The following is a 17,457-nucleotide window of genomic DNA, read 5'->3' as shown; positions in this document are numbered from 1 at the left end:
GCAAAATCGACGTTCCGGACGCGTTGGCGCAGTCCATTTCGTCATCCGGGGTCGCTCAGACGACGTCGTCGACAATCGGGTAAAAAACGCGCCGAAATTCAAATTTCACAAAATTTCGACCCGCGATCGATCGTCCCAAAAGGTTTAATTGAGCATTCGACAAGTAACAATGCAGGCAATGTGAATTGCGGCGATCAGACATATCGACTCTCCGAATTGCGAAGTTTGTGCGCGCGGGAGTGCGAATTGTGCAAAAGGCCACCCTAAGGCTCAGGAAGGTCCTATAGGGAATCCCTTTTGGGTTTCCTCATGTTGGTTTCGTCCTTCTAAGTGCTAGAAGTTGATAACACACACGCGAAACTCCAGAAGGGGACGAAAGCGGGTCGAACTAAAACGAGGCGGGTACCACTTCTAAGGTTCTAAGATAGTCGCAGGAAGACCCCTAAGGTTATATCCTAACTCCTACGAGGAATACTAGACCTCACGAAAAAAATTGAGGTCAACAACGCAGTAAGAACATAACGTTTGCCACTACACTAAGTGGTTAAACGGGACAAACATCATGTGACATTGAGTTATTATGTTTTGATGTTTGAATTTAAATCATCTTAATCTGGCCCTTCCTACGCATTGAGCAAAGCCTTTTGACCATGACTACATCATTTAATTTCCATATCAATATTTAACAATCGCATCAACTTGACACCAGCATTTTCTCCCTACTACTAGACATGGTTAGTCCCTCCCCACTTCCCACTCACATATAATAATCCAACCCCATTACAAAGCCTCGAAACTAAACCAAAAAGTATTGAATTCCCATCCTTAGCCAATGCACCAATCCATCCCTGTTGGATCTGCTCTTCACATCTATATATAGTGCTCTTGTTTCATATTACATAACTTAGATGATCATTTGAATGAAACTTTCTTTCCTAGGTGCAAAGCTTCTTGTGCTCACGTAATGCTCTTCCCCTTTCAAATAAAAAATTTATTGAGTGTGAGACTACACAACCTTTAAAAAAGTACTTTTGAGGAAAGGAGCTTCCCCCCACTCCACCCATGGAATTATTAATTCCCCTATGATTTGTTCATTATCTAACTTGTTATTTTTTCTGTAAATCATAACACTAGAAATCTTGTTTAAGTTGGCAACTATTGTCTCTAGTGTCCATCTCAAATTTGATAGTTATTTGACTCACACTAGTAATCAACTAGCTGAAATATTTTGCTTGGCCTCTTGAAGTGCATTTTTGTCGAATCATCGGTGAACTTTATTTACTTACAGCACATTCTAGTATATTTATGCATCGCCATACAATTTTGAATTTAGGCTACACCAAAAACCTCTAGTCAAAGATAGCAACCAAATCAAAACCTCAAATGCAATAAAATAAAACAGCTAATATGGATATCCTTGAAATTAGAGTTATACAAACAATATAAGCTATCTTGAAATTAGAAGTATCTTTCATGCTAAATCAAACCTCAAGACTTCCTTAAATCTAGGCGGGTCATAATTATGGACATGTAGCCAATCCTTCATCAATAACTAAATCAATCCAAATATAATTTTAGATATCATAGCCTCAAGTCATCTAGCCCACAAGGCAAAACCAAAAGACCCACCATTGGCCAACTCCAAAATTTGTGACAAAAGTCCCATTATTGGACATTCCTCAAGTCAGGACTGTAAGCCTCAATCTCCAAGCAACAATACAATAAGCCCCAAACTCCAAATTAAGTTGATCACAAAGACATATCAAAATCAAAGTGCTAAATAAGGGGACACCCATCCGTTTAACGAGCAATAAGAATCGCCAATATAATCTGCGAGCACAGAAGAGCCGCAAGTATCAAAAACACAAGTAATGCCCAAACTCAACACCCTTGCATCTCTGCCTCATTCAAAGACTTAGCCCCATCTATTAAGATCATATTAAGTTTCACCCACTAGGTCATTTTTTTTAAAAGATAAGACCAAGGTTTCCACTCCGCAAATCCTTAGTAAACTTCAAGATCAAATCCAAATCAGCAAAAACCAGTCAACAAATACGAGTCAGAATTTCTAGGTTAGATCTACTGCACTTGCAGTTCGAGATTCACAACATATCAAGTCCAGAGACCAGTTTTCATATCTAAACAAAACTAATCTCAAATTAAGCCATCATAAATGGCATCAAGCCGCTACAAAACCAAATTTCAAAGCAAAGCTTAAAAGTATAAGTCAACTTTATACCAAATACATGAACTTTAAACTTAGTCTTATCCAATAGAAAATAAGAATCATTAGCAATAAGTATTTAACCTTGAGGTCAGGTCAAACAATCATAAATCCCACAAAAATGGTAAAATTCCCCAAGGCATACACAGCCAACCAAGTTTATGCGACTATAAACTACCTTCAACTCAATAACACTCAAACTCGGAGCTCAATTAAACTCAAATATCAGCAGTAACTCATGAGTGCCTACTTGACTCAAAGTTGATATTAGTGATAACCTTAAAAATTATCCTAGAACACCCAAACCATATCAATCTATATGCCTAGGTGACTTTTCTTTCCAAAATAAACCTAATACTCTATCATGTTTATTTGAATCAACTAAACATTAAACTATTAAGCCAACTACAGTATTGATCGATCAATCCAAATACATTGAACACCGATTATCACAAAAAAAATATAATAATAATAATAACTATGAACTACTGCCCAACATATTGTTTTGAACTAATTCAATTTAGGTTTGGATTATTAACTTCATTAAGAAATATCAAGCTTCCTTAAGTGCATTCACACACTGATCTACTAAGTGTATCTAAAAAGAGGCAAATCAAATTCCCTCTACAACCGTAGTTCAAGTGTTTTATTGTTGGTAGACTTGGTCCACCAGATCAACCTAAAATAATGGAATAATGAGATTTTGATTAAGTTGATCACTCGTATCCAACTAAACCCAAAATCAAAACCTAAATTTAGCCAACAACAATCCAAAGGCAAATGATGTCATTACACAAGAGTGTTCTTAAGTGTCGCACTTGAGATGTGAATATCCATGGGGCTTGAGAAAGAGTAATAATGTATCTTTGAGAACTCTATTCTACTCAACATCAAGTTCCTAGACTTTAAAATGGTTCAAGGGGAGAAATCACCCCTCAAACTCATGAGTGCTTTCAAAGCCCACATAGCAGTCAAAGCAACGAGGCATAGGTGTAGGAATGGGAAACCAAAGTTCAATTATTTTCTTTTTCAGTAGTTCATCATTAAACATTACAGATACAAAATTACAAAATGAATATGATTACAAAGTACATAACACAAAATTTCTTTCTTACATGGTAAAATGCAGATGCAACAGTAAGAGCTAATTATACATGATTAATCATATTCCAGCTCCATATCTTTAAATATAATATCACATACTACTAATATCAAGCACAAAAATGACTATTGGATAAGACATCTATGAGCACTACCATATCCTCACTCCCCAATAATGCAGGTCTTGGTTCATAAACTTAACAGATATTTCTTAATTAAGCACATGAAACATGCTGCATGATATTTGATACAAACAAGATGGATTGATAATTTATGATTTCTCAGCCATATAGTATCAATATATTATAATATTTAAGCCATTTAACATCTATATATCTGGCATAATAAAACATATTGCATTTCCAACTTAATTTCTAATCATATATATCATGTTCTTTTAAAATTAACCATCATGGCGTAAAAAAGTATTCCATCACTCCTTTCAATTCATTTCAGTTCTTCCCAGCCCTCAAAATAAGCCGAATCTATTTAAATAATTGCCTCAGTGAACAGCAATTTGTCACCTAATATTGTGAGAGAATGTAATCCAGACTAAGCTTTCATAGTTTCACACCAACCATTAGTATGCATCAGTAACAAGAAAAATGAGAAGTATATTAAAAACCAGCAAGTAAAAAAACACCAAGAGGAACACCAATAGATGACTGACTCTAGTTTATTTGGTCAAAGGGACAATGAGCAATGACTTCGACTACAATAAGTAAATGTTCGTGCCTAGTTATTGTAATAGAAGATGAACTAAACCATGATATCTAAAACCAAAAGAAAAAATCCAGGCCATCTAAATCCTAATTTGTTATGAATCAAGGTTAAGTGTCTGACACCGTAAAAAGGTTTTACTCGTGCACTTAGCTGTGAGCTTGGGCATGATATAGAGAAAATGTGACGTGATATTTCCTATATTATTTGTCATTTTTATGTTTTTTCTGTGGTGATTGTGTTTATATATGCAATATATAGGTAAGAAGGCAACAAGGGAAGCATAAGGATCAAAAACAGATGCTAAGTTCTGGAATGGTGCTTAGGCGCCCAAGCCTAGCACCCCAGCTCCTTAACCAGCCTAAAATTCGCCCAAATGCAGAGCACCTGGAAAGTAGGCGCCCCATTTTGAAAATTAGGTGCCCAGCCTCGCATCTAGGTACAAAGTCTGATGCATAAGCTGAAGAAGAAGCCCCTGCACGCCAACAAACCGAGCAGTTAGAAACCAAGCATATGGTCTTGGCGCCTGAAGAAAGAAAGTCCCATAGGCAAGGAATTGAGAGCCTAGAAACCCAACACCCCAAGCTGGCGCATATGCGCCCAGAACTGAACTTTGAAAGTTTGCACGATTTGGAGACAATTTGGCAATTCGAAAAAGTAGCGAGGGCTCGCATCTATGGTTTTACATAGTCGCTATGAGAGAGTAAAATGAGGTATTGGTAGTGCGTTTGTGTGAGTGTTTTTAGAGAGAGTAGTGAATGGTTTTTTTATATTGTGAGTATGTGAAAGAGTCGATCAAGTGGAGATCATTGTACAAGAAAGAATTGAAGTGCAGCAAATCTAAAATTCTCTTGAGTCTTGTTGTTCGTGTTTATATAACACTTTCAATTTGATTTTTCAATGAAATTTATCTAGCTTTCTACCAATATGTTTGGGACCTAATTATTTTGTGCTTCTAAGATTTAGATGTCTGATGAATTATATTCTATCCATGATATTTCTTTAAGGGATTGTTTGAGATCAATTTTTCTTTTATGTTTTTTATTTAATCTTTGAAAACAAAAAAAAAATATTTATTTATATGTTTTTTGTTTTATTTCTTAATTTTATTTTTAAACGAAACACAATTATTTTAAAACACACAAAACACAGAAAACATGTATTTATCTGTTTCTAAAACAAATTATTTCACACTCACGTTAACAATGGCAATTGCTTTGGCTTCTCCTTCGGTCTACTGCTTCGCAAAAAAGTGTGGGGTGTGCCAAGAGAGAGCAACGCGAGTGGGATAAGACGGGTGGGGAATGAAGTCTGCAACGGTTCGCCGATGGCACGAAGGAGCTAGGCGGCAGGGTTTCGCGAAAGAGAGGCGAAAGGCCAATGTTTCGGTCGTGAGAATGGGGGAGAGGCTAAGGCATTGTGAGCAAGAGGAGTAAGCGCGCGAGGGACTGTTGGTAGCCAGAGAGAAGCTTGTCGGCAGTGTTGTCGTTGGAGCCAGGAAGATTCGGCGCGTAAAGGGAGCCTAGGCGAGGTTTCAGGCAAAGACCGAGAAAGGTGTTACGTGTGAGATTAAGGCCTGCGTGATCCTCCTGTAGCATAAAAGAAAGAGGGATTTTTCTTTTTTTTAGGAGACATATATCTAAATGCAATTATGTTTAACTAATTTTTTAAAAAATATATAGTTTTTTTCTTTTAAAAAATAGAAAATGCCCAACCAACTATGTTTTAAATTTTTTATTTTTTAAAAAAATAAATCATAACAGTACCAAATATGTTTTCTAAAAATAGAAAACAAAACAAAAACAAAATAGACTAAAAACAAAAACAGACTAAAAACAAAAACAAAAAATAGAAAATATAAAGTGATCCTAAAAAGGCCAAAGACTTCCTTAAATTTCACTGCATGTTAGTGTGTTATCTTTTTATTCTTAATTTACTTTTGATCTAACCAATTGAAATGTTAAAACCCCTTGTGATATAGAACTACTGACCGTAGGATAGAAGAACAAGATAACACTCAATCACCTAATGGAATAAAAATATTGTCAGTAGGAGATTGTAATCACAAAGGGGACGAGTCACATGATCTAATTCAGAGAAGCATGATTTTCACAATAGAAACATAATATTAGGATTTATACAACATTAAAAATTTCACAAACTTTCGACGCTTCAAACTAAACCTAGGACTAAAAAATCACCTTTTGGAAATATTAAATCGCTATCTGTTGGATGAACATACAGACTATTAAATTCATATACCAACGTATATACTTGCGTGATTAATGTGTGCTTCACCGCATCACGGATCAATTTTTTAGTGCCGTTACGAGAGAAGGATGCTAATTTTTTAATTTATGAGAATTTTAGTTAAAAAATAGAAAGTTTAAGTTTGAAAGCTATAGTGCTATTGTGTCTTGTATTTATAATTACCTGTATTATTATTTACGGTGTTAAAAAACTTCAAAACTATTATTATTTGTATTTTCTTTAGTCTCGTGCATGTATATTTGTTTAGTTTCTTATTTGTGATCTATATGTTGTAATTTGTGTTATTTGTTAGTTTATGATCACTAGTTAGTTCTAGCATTCTAGGTGTGTATGAGAAGAAATGCATCAGTTGAACTAGTACCCATTTGACACTGAAATAGAAAAAATTATTAAAAAAATTAGGAAAAACTTAGACAGCTTTAACAAATTAATGAGAAATGACATACCTACACGAACAAAATGACCAGCTTAAACCACTTTGGAATTTTGTCAACCCTATAGTAGATGCACCAGAGTATCCATAATCTTAGCATTCAAGTCAATACATTTGAACTCAAGCTTGCAATAACAAAAATGGCAGAAACCAGTCAGTTTGGGGGTTCACCAGTAGAAGACCCTAGTTTACATACAACAAATTTTCTATAGTTATGTGCGACATTTAAGTATAACGACATCTCTAACGATGTTGTTAGACTTGAGATGTTTCCTTTTTTTCCCTAGAGACTGAACTAATGTGTGGCTAAATTCACAATTTAGAACAAACTTGCACAAAAATTTCTGACTAAATTCTTTCCTCCATCTAAATCAGTCAAGCTTAAGAATGATATTACGTTGTTGTTGTTGTTGTTGTTGTTGAAATGAACTCATGTTAGACTTGAATTCTAATGAGTTGAGCATGAACACAATGTTCATAAACAATTTCAAAAACAAAATGAGCACAAACACACAAAAATACATAGTAAGCTTGCTTTAGCTTGATTAATTTACACCCAAAGATATGTGTGTGAATCCAAATAAGGCTACCATCGAGAAAACACTACATCACATCATAATAAGCTTTTGTTTATAACAATGGACTTTTTTTGGTAAAATCACCGTGAAAGTATAAGTAATAACAAACAAGTCGAATCAATGAAAAATAATTTGAACAATGAAAAAGACTTAATTGGGAAGTTTAAATAAATGGAATATCCTAAAATAGAAATACAACTTCTAAACAAAAATAATAATATATAAATCTTAAACAATTATATTGATCATGTCATTGTATTTATGTACTCAATTAGATGATGATTTGCATGAAATAATGTTGATGCAATAGGTTTCAACTTTCAACAAGTCTATCTGGAACAAGTAGTTCACCAAAATTTTCCCGAGCCCATAAAAAAAGAGAAATGAGTAAACATGTAATCATAAAAATTATCTTAAATTAATATAGAAAGAAAAATTCCTTTGAAGAGCCGAAAGTATTTCTTTTTTAGAATAAACTAATTGTAAGAAAATCTCTTAGGTATGATTATTTGATAGCACATTCAACATATGAGAATTTAAGAATAGAGTTTGAAAGAATAGATTTCACAAAATCAGTAAATGAAATATCATTCATTAGCATATTATCCTCATTTTATTTATAAAAAAAGCCTACTTATTAAATAAAATAAGGTTAACGCAAACTAAGACAAAATTTGATGATCCTCACTAAAGAAATATATAATAAAATAAATCTTGCTTAAAAAATAAAATTGGATAAATAATATATTTTTAAAAGATAGGAACTTATCCCAAATATTTTATTAATTGGATCATCGAATTTTGTCAAAAAGCTAATTTGTATATCAAAATTCATAAAAAGAGTCAGTAAATGTTTAGTTTAAAGAATGTCACGGGCTAGGCCCACCCTGAGCTACAGCTCTTTGGCAAGTAAAGCATGTAAATGGTGAATAATATTGCTAACTATATCACCTTGTTTAAATGCGATTATTAAATACTATCACATCCTAAATAAGTTCCTGTAGCAAGCCTCACTGGATGCAATTTGGCCAAGACTTGATCTACATAGTCTGGTCTAGTCCATCACCTTATCCCTCCACAAATATCCTTAATGTAAAAAGCTAAGCCCCAACTCACTGGAATTAGAAATAATGGTTTCAAAAGAATAATTTGAAATATATATATGTGCATGCCACTATAGAAATTATAAGATATTTGGATCAAGTTTTATGTTGTACTTCCATGTGGTTAGGTAAAACGAACTTGAGCCAGAGATAGTTAGCTTATTTCCAGAAACCAAGGATAATCTAAGTGCTCAAGATTCTTACTGGTTCAGACTGAGTGGTGTCCTCTTGTAAAGAACTTCTTAGGATGTAAAAATCGATAAAAATTCCACCTCCTATGTCCCAATCAGCAATTTCTAGTTTATGTTCCTCCATGATGCTTGCAGTACTCCAAATCTCTGAATCTTTGGCTGAAACAGTTATAATTGAATCAATAAAAGTAAAGCATCAGGAAAAATCAGACACATCACAGTCATGACAAAAATAGGTAAAGGGAGGAGTGTGTGTGTCTATATATATATATATAGAGAGAGAGAGAGAGAGATACAAATTCCTCTTTCATTGACTTAGAGTTGTTTGGTAGCCTGCATTATCATGGTAATGCAAATAAAATGCCTAAATTTCGGCATTTGGTTGGACAAAAATATAATAAAATAGAAAATTTTGGAGAATTCAAAATTCACTCATTAGTTCAAATTAAATGTATATGGAAACTGACTGATTCGTTAAATACACCACAGAAGCTACTGCTACCTCGAACACAGACTATTGTCGTCGCCGTCATCGTCGCCAGCCACAACAGGGTTTTATACTGATTTCATTCTACTCCAAACCAAACACAAAGAAAACAATCTCATACATTTATTTTACACCTAACCAAACAACTGTAAAATGATTCAAATACACTATATTTCTATTCCTTTTAGTCTACATTCCTCATTCAACAAATAAAACAATCAATTGATTGGAATTAGAAATATGCACGAGTAAGAAAAGCATTTTATACTGATTTATTAGCTTAAACATTGTGAAAATTTCCGAACACTGCAAAACTGTTGCCTCTTCTTGGTTAGCCTTGGAATTTAAGCACTCAAATCACATCTCTAGTGATAGTTCTGACGAAATAGAAAAAAAAAAAAGGACACCAATAGAGGTTTCATTATCAAATTGGCAATTACAATTTTAACGAAACAACAAGCACTGCATGACATACTTACAAGAGAGGTACAATGAATGGGCCACTTCTGTCATGAAGATCGAATGAGCTTTTTCCCACTTAGAACATTTTAGATAGTGTTCAAGGGCAGCTGGAAGATTCCTGTAATATTCATTGTAAGTTGCCTGCAACAATAGCATTGAGCTATCCATTACTGAAGCAATAAAAAATGAATAACAATGTTTGAATTCCAACTCGAACAGCAAGAGAAAATAAATATAAAAAGTGAAAAAAAGTAACATAAATAACATTTGCATGTATTAGAACAAAAACACTACAAAAATTGAAGGCATAAAATTGTGAAAACAACCAATAAAAATAACAGCTAAACCTACCAAAGCCTCATGCATCCACGTTGATGGCACACCAAGCTCTACAATAAACTTGTGTTGTTCTTCACTCATACTCCAGGTCTCACAATACTGTAATAAAATTTCCTTGATAAGATTGGCCTGCAAATATGGGAACTTTTCACAACAAGGCATCTGGATGACAACATAAATTGCCCAATGACATAGTCCTAAACATAGCAGCTGTGAAACAAAACTTATATCAACAACTTGAAGATCCTTCGAACTGAAAGCACCTATTGACTCTAATACGGCACGCTGATGCCAAATCATGTGGCAATCAAGTGGATCAAATGTGGAAGAGAAGGCACTAAACATAACTTTTAGAAGACCAAAAGCCTTTTCTGCATTGGCATAAAGAAGCATGAGATAATATGATATATCATAACGGTCACCAACGTTCCACTCCACTCCATCAATAAGAGGACCCTCATCGATATAAACTGGAACAGGGTGAGGAGCTCTTCCTTTACTGAGGAGTTGTTCATAGGCATTAATAATCACAGGAAGTTGAGTATCAGGTGGTAACTGATACCACATAACCATTCCTAGGTGCCTTTTCCAGTCAACAGACCAATCCTGCAGCGAACCTTGAATGTTTCCAGCGAGTAATTCATATAACTTCAACCTCTCTTTCTCAATATAACTAAAGTCCATTCCATTATCTTTCCATATATCTAATTGCTGAGCCATATCAGCCCTATTAACCATTGATCCACCAGTCTGGCTCAACAAAATAGCCAGGCCAACATCTCCTTCAGAAGCAGCAAGTTCTACTGCTGCATCAACCTGCCTTCCAGTTAAAAATACAAGAATGTTTTCTAAATAGTTTGAATCATTCAAACAGCTGACATCTTCTTGCACGCGGTGGCAAACACTATCTCGCAACCAATAGCTGAATTCAGCTCTACGTAGTAACGGGTTTGCCTCAGGATCAATATTAAGAGATCCATCCTTCTTATCAAGCACCATTTCCTCAACAACATCGTCTACGGAAGATCTAAAATTTTCATTAGTCTCCCTTTCTGAGAACAAAACTTTTATGAGTTCCCATACTGTCACTTGATGCATCAAAAGGACACGAGTGGATGCAGGCAAGCCAGGCACTTCAATTTGCTTTTCAATGATGCTAATATATTCCCTGCAAATATCTGGAAGCATTGAACGATTTGATATAATTTTCTGAAGTTTTAGCAAGGAAGAGCCAACCTTGATTTCCATAGTTTTGTGGTCCAATGATTTGTGCAATTTTAATGGGAAAGAAAAGCAGAAATCAACTAGTTCTTCGCTGACTTTATTCTGCTCATCCCTCACAGTTTTGTCTATAGCAATTTTTTCCACATGAATAATAGAAGACAATCCAGATCCAGTTTTCCCAACTGGGGTACCAGTATGGACAAGTATGCCATTTGGTCCCCATCCAACTCTGAAAGATTTACCCATAAACAGAGCAGCATCAACAACATTACTAGAAAATCCTCCAGACAAAGGAGTGGCATGCTTTCCATCTAGCCTGAAGCCTTCAGCCCTTTTTACCCTGAGTGGCAATCCCTTGTTCTGACCTGTCATAAGAATCCCTCTAGATGGGCTTAAGTCAGAATTACTTTTATTGTACTCAAGTAATGGCACTGGTGATTTCTTCAAAGGGGAAGAACTAATCCTATTACGACCTTCTTTCAAGATTTCCTGGCCAAAATTTCTTTTATCTGATGGAAATGAACCGTCAATACGTTTATCCTCCTCTTCTGCAAACATCAACATCCTCAATTCATGCATCCTTCTAGGATCAAGCCCGAGATGAGCAGGAAGAGAATGAGATAGCACAATTTCACAAGAAGGACCTTCATGATCTTCAGCAATAGGTTGAACCAAAACATCATCCATAATCACATCGTCATCATCCTCATCCTGTCCCAATCCAAATCTGCTAAAATGGTGAACAAGAAACTTCCACTCCCCACTCGATTGATTGAATGAAATAAACTTGGCCCCCTGTATATCTGCACATTTTCTCAACTTGGCTGTGATTTTAGTATATTCTAAACCATCTGAATCAGCTAAGTTCAATTTAAGGATTAGTGTTACTTCAGCAGCTTTGTTAAGTCCTTCACCAATTGGCGGTTTTTCGCTCTCATTTTCGTACACTGTTACGGAATGTCTATCAAGCTTTACAATCTTCTCCAAGTTCAACCATCTGACATCAGTATTATCAAGAAATTTAATGGAGCCAAAACCTACTCTTCCAATCACAAAATTTGGGACTCTGCTGCAGTAACCAGGATCAATATACTCTCTGGAAGCCAATTCAGCAACTGATGGCTCCAAAAAATACTCAGAAGAAAGTATAATGGGTAAGAAAGGCTGAGCATCTCGATTATACATTCTTCTTTTCTTGCACTGAGGAAGCATTGTAAAGTCAAAGAAACTGACATCTATTTTCTTTCCCTGTAAATGTTTTTTTTTATGCTATGAATATCAGGTAGAGCAATCAATAAATTGTTTTGAGATGTGTCAAAATTGGGCTTTTTCATACAGAGTTTGTACAAACAAGTCATGAAAATCACGACTGCGTGATTCAACCAGTTTAACACGCACAAGCTCACACAAAAAAGGGGGGGTTACATATAGACCAACCAATTCCTATAGATTTGCATATTTAGCACAAATTTTATTGTTTACATTTTGAGCACCCCAATTTTTCATATCGCGTCAAATACCAGTATTTTTTACTTTTAAAAAGTGAAATACACCTTTTCAAGCATAGATAAGGTGGTGTATACGTAAAAAATTGAATGTAAGGTGCTAAATATGTAAATACATAGGAAACGAGTGGTATGTGTGTAAATACATAGAAATCGAGTGGTATGTATGTAAATCTTCAAAAAAAAAATAATAGTAATAATAGGCGGGGCATTTACATACATATCACCCAATTCCTATGTATTTACATATCTAACACCTACACTTTACTTTCAACAATTATACCACTCAAATCTTTCATATCACTGAAAAAATACCACTATTTTAACTTTTAAAAAGTGAAATACACCTTTTCATGCATAGATAAGATGACATATATGTCAAAACTGAATTTTAGGTACTAGATATGGAAATACATATGAATTAAGTTGATGCATGTAAATCTTCAAAAAAATTTACAAACCTAGCCAGGATGCACTGCCTATGAAGTAATAGCACAGCACTATCCTTAAATTCACAGTCAAAGTGCGTCATCTTAATCTTCCTTCTTTTTCATAACAAAAACAAGCTCTGAAACTGCATAAAAGAAGCATCAACTTGAGTTTTGAGCAATAATTAAGTCCCCAAAGCCCCCACCCGACACAAGACCCCAGAAAGCTTAAACTTTATAATCGCTGAGTAACACATGGAGCATAAACGATAAATTAGCTATAAAATGTGGAATGACTTTCTTTCTTAACAGTTTAATTAAAATGACAACACCTTCGGCATCAAATGCCATTGTACTGGGGAGCCATTAGGACTGCTTCGTATCCAAACATTTTAGGCAGGATTTAAGCCAGAATTAGCTTAACATAAATCGTGCCAAAAATAACTTTGGCATTTACGGATTTCTCGCTCACACAAATCTTAAATCCTGAAACGAATAGCCCAAAAAAAGAGCTTATCAACATTAAGCAAGTTTTAGGGTCTGCATGGTAGCAGGATTTAACCTAAATCCTGCCAAACGCCAAAAATGACAACTTTAAATCTCGTTTCTTCTCCCTTTTGTCTTACTCCCGGATTGAGTAAATCAACTTGGAAGGCAGATTTAACCGATAAAGAAGAGGGGCAGGGAGGGGTAGAAATGGGGAGAAAGGCGATGGTTACCTTCCACAATGGTTTCCGGTAGGAGCGGAGCGGAAAGGGGGAGAAAGATGGGAGTTTTAGCGGAGCCCGTTGTTGAGTTCCCAACTAGCTCCGATTGGACGGTAGCGCAAAGGTTTCCCGCGATGGAGGTAGGCTTCGTTTCGGCCCTTTGGGCGAAACCAGGTGAGGGGGAAGAGAAGTTGGTGACCGTATCCGGCAGACGAGAGGGAAAGGGGATGATTTCCGGATTTAATAAAAAACTTTTTAAGTTAATTGCAATTAATTTAATTAATTAATAAGTAATAAATAATAAAATATACTGTCATTCTATATATAATTATGCAGATTTATATGTTAAAAGTTAAATCCAATTTAATAGTTAATTAATTTAACAAAGTTCTGATTGATTAATTGGTGATTAATCAGTTTAATAAATAATTATTTAATGATTAATTGGTGAATGTTAAAAAAATAATTAATAAATAATTAGTTTAACAAAAACATTTATTACAATGAATAAGAAGCATAGTAAATAATTAATCTATAATTAGTATAATTAGAAAACTAAAATAGACTTAATTTAATTATATTTAATAATTATATGCTTGAAATAAAATATTAAATTTATATTTCAGGTAACAAAATTAAATCTTGAAAATAAATTACAAACTGTTTCATAAAATTTAATCAGATTTAATATTTATTATACCAAAGAATTTTTAATATTTTAATCTTTTAGAATTTAGTACATTCAAATTTAATGGATTTACTAAATCCTAGTTAAATTAAATCCTACTTGTCGCCCAACAACCCATTGCTAATTGTCACGCAAAACAATTTTACATTTTAATCCTCTCCATATAAAAACCAAAATATTGTCTTTTTCTTTCTTTTTCTACAATCATGCTATCATCACCACCTTCCTTATTCGATTGGGTCTTGACACCTTCCAGATTTGAGGGCAATCTTCTTTCATTTTTCTACTTGCCCTATCTTTCCTTCTAGAATGAACTGGCCACGCTCTATTTCCTATGATATTTCTTTCCCTTTTTTTCTTCTGTCACATTCGACACCATTGCTTCCAATATGTGGCCAAAGGATTAGGGTATCTCCCTCTTCTCGCTCGCCTCCACCTATTGTTGTTGATCCCCACAGAGTCGTTTCTCTCTCCCTCTCCCCTTCTTTGCCTCTTCCTCCTCTAAAGGTTCTAGACAAGCCTCTTTGTTGTTTTCTTTTGACCAAAACTTAGCGTATTAGATATTCTCTCTTTCATTTTCCAAGCCTGCCAATTATATCTTTTGGTATGTTTTTCTTATTATTTATGATAGTACATTTTTCTCCTCCTATTTTTTTATTTCTTATTACATTCTTATAATAATTATGTGCATACATTTAAATTATTTAATATAATTAGTTTGTTTTGTTAATTTATTAATTAGACCAAAGAATTAATATTAGATTCCTTATTATTTGTTATTAGTTATTATTTATTTATTAAGGGAGATGATGGGGGTGTTATCCTTATTATTTTTATTAGATTCATAGGTAATTGTAGGTTTGTCAGTCATACCATTCAAGTCTGTTAGTATAGTAGCATTAAATTTTACTTATTGTTTATAATAAGTTCAATGAGTAATTAGTCTTGCTTAATTGGTGTATAGATTTTTGTTTACTTATGTGTCTTGATTTCAATATTTAATTTTTGTGTATAGCATTGAGTTAAAATTCATAATCATGTATAAATATTGGTGGACAAATTTTAAGTTATATTGTTATGCTTTGTTATCATTTAATTGTTAATATTATTATGTCAATAATAAGCCCTGCAAATTTTATTAGCATATGTAGAATATTGTCTTGTTTTGTTAAATATATTACATATACAGCTTATTGTCATTTATATTTTAATAAATCGTGGTTATTTACTGAGTTTGATTTGTTCAACTCATTTGATGATATTTTTTAAAAGGTTCCGCCGAGGCATTTAGTTGACCATCCTTTAAGGAGCATTCATATATATATATATATATATTAGTATTTGCATTAGTTGTTGCATTTTTTTGAGGGGGTGTTTTGGAAGTTGTCAATTTCTATTTCAATTTATTTTCGGTTATTGTTTTATTTTCTTCAGTTGTTAAACTCTTATTTATGAAATGAGATAAAATTTATTTTTTCTTTTCCCATGCATAATCTTTCCTTTTATAAATATAAAACAAGTTCAATTTATTTCATCATGTCATATGCTATCGGGGTGTAAAGCTTTCCAGACCAGGGTTTGTGACACTCAAGTTTTACAAAATCCTATTCAAATTACATCACAATTGGTAGTCCTTCAATAAAAATAAAAAATGTAAATGAAATGCAACTGGTATAAAAGAATCACAATTGACAATCCGCCAATAACATAAAAAATGTAAATGAAATGCAACTGGTATAAAAGGTGCCAGGGTAAATAAGAACAAAAAAAGTTGAAATTCTAGAAAGAGATACAAGTTAAATGAAAGAAATCAAGTGAGGATAAAAGAGGTAGCATCCTATTGTGAACAAAGAAACGGATGCCATGATCAAATGGGCAATCACAAGGGGATAAGGGAAAAGGATAACTTGACCAACAAATGATGAAGACAAAAGAGCATATAAGGCATGTGACCTAAATGAAATAGATGTGGACATAACAAGACACCTTTACCAAAACATGGACGAAGAAGGCAAGCTGATTACGATGAACTTGAGAGATAAGAGGAGAACTTCTGCTTCTTGTGAGCAAGGCAATGGTGAAGAAAGGTCATCGAGGAGCAGATAGTTGTGTTGCACGACTGGAAAAAAAATAATAATAACAATAAAGCAAAGAGAAAATGCCTAGAAACAATTTTCACTTATTTGATATATAAGTTTTGATCTCTCTCTCTCTCTCTCTCTCTCTCTCTCAAAACCTCTATTTGCTAAAATATTTGTTGAAAAACACAACTTTAACATAAATCTGTAGGAGTATAATTAGACATGTTAGATTGCTCAGGCTGATGAGCCAAGTAGTCAAGCTGAAGCCAGCCCCCTCTACTTTCAGCTCATGAGCTGGCTTATTTAAAAAATATTAAAATAAAATACACTTAAGCATATTGCAAATTAAGACTTTGTCAACATGTAAAAATATATAAATTAAAGGATACATAAATATACATACATATATATATATATAGAGAGAGAGAGAGAGAGAGAGAGATAAGTTAAAATAATTCCATTTCATTACCTATCATAAAGCATGCAGAATACTAGCTAGAAAGCCAACAATGATGGTTCATTCTAAAGAAATATTATCTTTGTTATATTACCAAGGCAAAACAAGTAGCTACAAGCTTGAATTTTTCTCTATTTGTAACTTATTACAAACAAGAATCAAAGTCCTCTCAAAATAGTTAAGGTGAGCTTTTTCCATCAAAAGAGCACTTCAACAATTTGTCTTCATGACACATTTTTACTCATTGTAGCATATTGAATTAACTATAAGTTTAAACAAAACATTACAATAATAAACAATTCATGGAATTTTGGGAAAAAAAAATGGGGCATTTAAATACATGTCACCCAAATCTTTCCTATCACATCAAAACTACCGCCATTATAACTTTTTAAAAGTTAAAGTGGTATGTATGTAAACATTACAATTTACGTGATAGATATATGGATACATAGGAA

At 33.8% G+C, this 17,457-nt stretch overlaps 1 protein-coding gene across 1 annotated transcript; it reads right to left on the bottom strand.

The window, feature by feature from the left end:
* Positions 1-8,634: 8,634 nt before the first annotated feature.
* Positions 8,635-13,983, bottom strand: LOC110027978 (nuclear pore complex protein NUP96; the record flags this gene model as incomplete). The annotated part of the gene is given in 5 exon segments (XM_020729650.1): positions 8,635-8,780; positions 9,588-9,711; positions 9,922-12,381; positions 13,100-13,212; positions 13,786-13,983. Coding segments are annotated over 3 exon segments (2,694 nt in total), but the record flags the coding sequence as incomplete, so codon positions are not given.
* Between the last annotated feature and the right edge of the window lie 3,474 nt (positions 13,984-17,457).

Source organism: Phalaenopsis equestris, unplaced genomic scaffold (assembly GCF_001263595.1).
Source record: "Phalaenopsis equestris unplaced genomic scaffold, ASM126359v1 Scaffold000472, whole genome shotgun sequence".
NCBI lineage: Eukaryota > Viridiplantae > Streptophyta > Magnoliopsida > Asparagales > Orchidaceae > Phalaenopsis > Phalaenopsis equestris.
The sequence above is the reverse complement of the archived record's forward strand: the minus strand, read 5'-3'. Positions and strand labels throughout refer to the sequence as shown.